The 6,200-nt window shown below is 38.4% G+C and overlaps 1 protein-coding gene across 1 annotated transcript; it reads right to left on the bottom strand.

The window, feature by feature from the left end:
- Positions 1-683: 683 nt before the first annotated feature.
- On the bottom strand, positions 684-5,222 carry LOC105032446 (F-box/kelch-repeat protein At1g67480). Its single transcript, XM_010906900.4, has 2 exons — positions 4,367-5,222; positions 684-1,527 (listed from the first exon to the last, which is right to left on the bottom strand). Exons 1-2 carry the CDS (start codon positions 4,891-4,893, stop codon positions 900-902), a joined length of 1,155 nt encoding a protein of 384 aa, XP_010905202.1. The 5' UTR covers positions 4,894-5,222; the 3' UTR covers positions 684-899.
- Between the last annotated feature and the right edge of the window lie 978 nt (positions 5,223-6,200).

Raw genomic sequence — 6,200 nt, 5'->3', positions numbered from 1 at the left:
AATTTCAGGTAAGCCGACTGTATGTCGGTAATAATGATTGTATGTCGGTAGTAGTCGTGGAGATCCGAATTAACATCGATCGATAACTTTGATATACCGATGGCCATTGGTCTAAGATTAGCCAAGTTGTTGTAGCTAAGTTGGTCGATGGCTGAAGATAGCCAACTCTAGGTTGGCTAATTGATTGTTAGTCGGCATTTTATGCCCATGAGGCCGATTCAGAGTCGGAATCGGGGGTTGATTGAATTGTTCCAATAAAATTAAACTAGAGATAACATCAGATAGGAATGGTTGGTGACCAAAAATTCATATAGCCTTCTCCACATAGTTGGGACATGGCTTGATGGCTATGATTTCAATACTAAAATTGGAATATTTGGATTTAAAGTTTAACTGAATGTGACATCCAACTATTATTTATGCTTCAAGACCTTTGATCTGCAATTGTGATTCAACATGTCACAGTGAAGAGTCATGAGAGTAGTGCTCCAGCACTCAAAATAAAAGCATCCACCAGGCCCTAGTCCACCTGCTCCACTTCTCTGCCAGCATATATTGCCTAGGGCTCCTTTCCAATAATATTGTACCTGATGCCAAAATTGTTTCCAACTTATATTACACTAATACAACCACTCATCCAATAATAAGGACAGTAAGCAATACAAAGTTTAAGAGAGCCAATATAGAAAAATAATTGCAACCAATATATTATCAAATCAAGGTAATCATGACTTAAATGGAAACCACATTAGCACTTCACACATCGCACATAACACAGGAAGGTAAACAAGTCTAGTCTCATTTGCAACCTAAAAAGAAAGAGAACAGGACATCTGACAACACCTTAAGCAGAAGCACACTAAAAAACAACAGCTTATCCATTGAATCTTCAAAAGACTTCAAGCCTTAATTGTCACACTGCACAAACACAAACCAGAAGGCTTGAGTGAAGATGTTTGCCATTCCGATCCCACTGGAGCATCTGGATCATACAGCAGTGTTTGGTACCCGGGGTCTTCCTCCAGCGAAAAAAGCAACAGTTTGCCATCAAGTATCCCAAAGCGAAACCCTATGGCTGAACTCCCAGTAAGTGGCACTGGGACCTTGTGCCATGAGTTGTCGACCGGATTAAATATCGCCAGCTTGCGCTGGTTCTTCCACTCCATACAGAATAGTTTCTTGTCAAGCACAGCATGTGCAGTGACCATCACACACCCATTCTTCATCTCACACCAAGTGTGCTGTTCAGGGCTGTACACATCCACAAACCTCGAATTGCCTATTGTGAAGCTTGAACGTCCACCCATGACATAGAGCTTGCCTTCAAAGCTGCAGGCAAAGCAGCCCCACCTCGGGCAGCGAAGGCTTTCAATTAAGGTCCACTTGTTTTTATCAGGGTCATACATTTCAGCACTTGATAAGCTCTCACCATTAGATCCATAGCCACCTACAGCATATATTACACCATTGACCTCAGCACAGGCAAAGTCATAGCGAGCAACATTCATCTTGGCTAGCATGCTCCATCTGCCACCAAAGAGTATCACTAACATAAATCACAAGTTGAAAGAAAAGCATCATTTTCACAGGTACCAGGGTAAATGGAAAGAAAGGTAAATTCCAACAGCCTAGAGACTGAAGTGCAAAGCACAAGCTTAAAGTTCGGTACAACATAGGAAACTGACATTCACCAAATAGTAATGACAAGTTTGAAAAATAGGTAATAGCAATTACGCTGAGGGCATACAATCACTTGCAAGTGCATCAATTATTATTTATTGGCTTGTTATAAGCATTCCATTACAGATTATTAAAAAAAAAGAAAAAGGTGGTGCCTCATAAAACCAGTGACCAATTGGTGAATAAAAGATGGAACCACCTGTTTCTTGACCAGATAAGTCCCCCCCACACATCTACAGAAACAAAGAAAAGAAATACCATGCAACACCATACCAACTCAACCTCAAATACTAACAATCCCACATCAAATAACACAGCTGCCATCATGACAAACATAAAATGCTATGCATTGGCAGGTTTGGTTGAACAGTCAGGGTGTGATAACAGCAACACCATGGTGGTGGGATGACCTGCCGATTACAAAGTAATCCTCAAAGATCTTTGCATTCAGTTCAATAAAAAATAGAACCATAGGTTGTGGTAACAAATCATATCTGATATTTTGTTATTGACATGAAAGACATCATATGATGTGATTATGCAACAATGATGGTTTTTTTCTTTCAACATACTGGTGTGATAAGTTTCATTGATTGATGGTCTGATGCATGCCAAGCTGCCACTGGAAGGAGAAACAAATTTCTCATATCTACAGGTAGGCAACTGAAACATAAAATGGGAGCCGAAGCTAGAGCACCAGCCCCCAGCACCATCTACTGCAACTGGAGAAGTGTCTAACAATCTAATCAAGCTTGATGTGGACGATATGTCTGCAAGCTACCATGGGATTGTTAATTCTACTCCAGTTTTGTGCTAATGAAAGAAAGATTATAGTTTAATATTGCAAAGCTGAAGGCAGAATGGAGCTTCATGTTTACTACCTTTTGATGGTTATATCAGGAGGATCCATTTATGTATTTAGAACTGTTAAAATACATAAAATCTTAAAACTATAAATAAAGGCTAAACTGATTTGACTAAAACTCACTAGTTTTGGATACATGATGCTTTGAAGCAAGTTTATCCAAAAAAAAAAAAAAAAGAGGAGTACACTTATAAACTTACTTTCAAGATAACAGTTTATTCTACATCATCTAAAATCTCATTCTACAAAAAAATTGACATGAATTCTTTTACAACCAGAAGATATGAGTCGCCATTTAGAACATTGGATTCATTGACACTGGTGGTTAGATAAAAGAACAGGCATTTCTTTTTTTCCTTTAGTTGGAATGAAGAAACATTGTCAAGTACCATTTCAAACCTGAATCTCACGTGGGCTTCATGTTCAAGTTCAGAATGGCAATCCCATCAAGTTGGCATCCTAAAGTTTCACCCTCCAAAAAACTGCCTTGTTTTCTTTCTTTTAAACTAAAAATAGATATTTTCTGTGGACTATGTATTTTTTGATAAGCTTCCTCTTTTTGCCACAATTAAGTTTGGATAAAATTTCTTTTGAATTCTACAAAAGTTTTATCAGTGAAAAATAAAGAAGCTACTTGACTAATTAGCTACCAATGCACCTTTCAACAATACCAGAGGATGCAAGTCTTAAGTCATAGCAGGAAGCTCAAAAAGGACACAAAGCCAACTATGTTACCCAACTTCAAGCCAGCATTAGATGAATGTTCATACCAAGGTCTGCTGAACTAGTACTGGGAGACATACTGGTCAGTGACTGGTGCGGTACAGCACTTACTCGTACCATATCGAAAGATGGTATGCTATGATGTCCTGGTTCTGTACCGGTACACCTTTTTTATCTTTTTAATGTTTTTTCATTCAACTGCTTTATTTTAAGGGATTATTTTAATGCTATATTGATGTTTTGGGGAATCATCTTAATGATTCTGGTTGTTTGAATTATGATTTCAATGCTATTTTAATATTTTCCTATGTCATATTGGTCTCAGTAGACCGTTTAATCAATTATCATATGCAATTATAATATATTTGACATAGAGAATGTGCAGGAGTACATATAATTGAAAATACATTTATCAAATCAATTTGAAACATAAAATCCAAATCAACATCTAGTTCCTTTTCTCCTTGAACAAAAATAAAGAAGAGGAGGCAAAGAAGGAACAGAAGGCCTTCTCTACCTCTTGAGGTGGTATGGGCCTCCAATCAAGTGGAATTGGCGGTTCTGCTCGATTCAGACTAGTTCAGGCTGGTTCAATGCCTATGCTCACCCGAATAGCCGTTTCATCCTGGTAACTGACCAGTTCAGGTCGGTCCAGCCCGAACTGTGCAATTCAAGATGGTTTGGCCGTTCTTGGTTGTTACAGGTTATTAGCATCTTTGATATAAAAATAATAACAACAATATGTACTATTTACAACAACATGCATTACAAATACTAAAACTTGTAATCAGTAGAAACCATAACAAGCTACATAGTGATCTGCTGGAACAAGACCAACCTTCAACAACTACAAATAAACATAGGAAAATTTGATAAATATCCCTCATTTCAAAGAGCTCATATGGAAGCATCTTGCTTATGTAACAATAATCCCATGCCACAAAAAGGAAGTTAGCAGATGCTATATCTGAAAGTACCTTTACTTAGAGTTTACTAATTCAACATCATTCTTAGCCAATATTGAGAAGAAAAGTCCTTAAAGAAAGAAAAAAGGAGAAAAAAAAAAAGAGAGAACAAAAATAGCAACATGTTACATACCTGTTAAGCCGAGAATCATATTGATAGACATCATCTGAAGCACACCCTGTTCCAGCATCAACTGAATATCCAGCTAATACAAAAAGCTTGCCATCAAGAACCACAACTCCAAAACCAGCTTTTACAGGACCAGGCATTGGTGGCAGCAGCTGGTGTTTTTCCCCAAAGCAGCCTAAAACCTCCCAATGACACCCTTTTCCCTCTGCATCACCAGTTAAGACATAGAGCCATTCCTCAAGCCTTCTAGCCTCTTTCCTTACAATGATGAACTCCTTGCTTTGGATAAATCCCATCCATCTCTTGCAGACAGCACCCATGACAGGGAAGTAATAACGTGGAACAAGTGCAAGGCAATACTTTGCCACATCATCAGGTAATCCAGGTAATAAAGGGCAGTACACATCCTGTGGTGATTGTATAATAAGCCGAGAGGAAACTTTCAGATGGGTTGCAAAATTATTTTGCATTGCAGTGCTGAGATCCATCTCAGACTCAGCAAACTGTTTACTGACACAAAGGTCAGGCATTGCTCAACTTCCCTGTTAAAATAATTTTCAATATATGCACAAATCCCTTGTGTCCCAACCAAATGTTCCTCTTTGACTACTGGAAATGAAGTGTTGGGTGTATTATAAATGACAGTAATTCAAACACAGGGATTCATGATATCCATCACTTATGGGGATTTTAAGAGACAAAGGCCTGAAGGATGCCAATGCTTGGGGTGCGAATGTTAGTGATGTTTTGGAAATTGCCCACACTGTTCGAAATGCCATTCCAGAGTGGCTGTTCTTAGAATGAATTCTCCCAATTGATCTGCAGAAACTGAGCGCTTGATCGTTGTTGTTGAACTTGTTCTCTTCCCCAAACATGACCCCAATATCTACATAGCCCCAGAGAAATCAAAAAAAGAAGAGTCCACAATGTCCATGAAAATGAAGTATGCACATAGGAACAAATGCAAGGATGGTATTTCTTTTCTTTTTTTCTTTTTGGGGGGGTTGGGTGGGGGGGGGGGGGGGGTGTTTGGGGGGTGGGGGGAGAGAGAGCATACCAAAGGCCATAGAACTCTGAGTATACTTAGCCCCCAGTAGCCTCCATTTTCTGAAAGTAACAAGCAAAATGTTTTTTTTTAAAAAAAAGAAAGCAGATTATCAACATCAAAGCTTAGTTGCATTTATTTGTTGTCAGATTTTCGTTTAATTTCTTGAAGATTTTAAGATGTTGGAAAATTTTAGATTACAAGTAGTTATGATGGTGTTGCAATTAATCAACACATCCCTGGCATGGCATGCTTAAATTTCCTTTGGTCAATTAATTTCAGAAATTTGCACCTCCAAACATCTCATTAGCAAATGATGCATTCCAGGTAACACAATAGTTCTTTTCTTTGACAAAAGAAAAGAACTTCATCAGATGAAGCAAAAAAGTGACTATCACGCAAAGGTTAAAATATGATTTTCCAAAACCAACAAGTAACACTGGCAGTCCGCCAGTGTGTATTTGGTTCAAACTCTATGGTTGGATATTTTTGAAGAGGAAAGAGATATGCAGATAATCCAGAAGATGAGGTTACCTTGGTGTTTGGACCAAGGCAACCAAACTGAAGACTGAAAGAGATATAGATGTTCTTATCAAGACTTGGATATCACTAGGCTCAAACTCTAACTCTTGCACCCTCGCATCAACCATGCATAAGCCTGGTTTTCCCTTGGGTATACTTCCCCCTTGGGTGTTCTTTTCATTGTGTTAATGAAAAGTTTACTGTTGTCTTGCCCCAAGCTTAAAAATAGACTAAAGATAAAAGGGCAACCATAGTGTAACATCAGTATAT

Source organism: Elaeis guineensis, chromosome 1 (assembly GCF_000442705.2).
Source record: "Elaeis guineensis isolate ETL-2024a chromosome 1, EG11, whole genome shotgun sequence".
NCBI classification, from domain to species: Eukaryota; Viridiplantae; Streptophyta; class Magnoliopsida; order Arecales; family Arecaceae; genus Elaeis; species Elaeis guineensis.
Note: the sequence above shows the minus strand (reverse complement) of the source record. Positions and strands in the feature narration are given on the sequence as shown.

Bases quoted from the DNA above. Each gene is read 5' to 3' on its own strand.
- LOC105032446 (XM_010906900.4), bottom strand. From the start codon at position 4,893: ATGCCTGACCTTTGTGTCAGTAAACAGTTTGCTGAGTCTGAGATGGAT. The intron at 1,528-4,366 runs GTATGTAACATG...CTTTGGTGGCAG, and splicing joins TATGATTCTCGGCTTAACAG to ATGGAGCATGCTAGCCAAGA.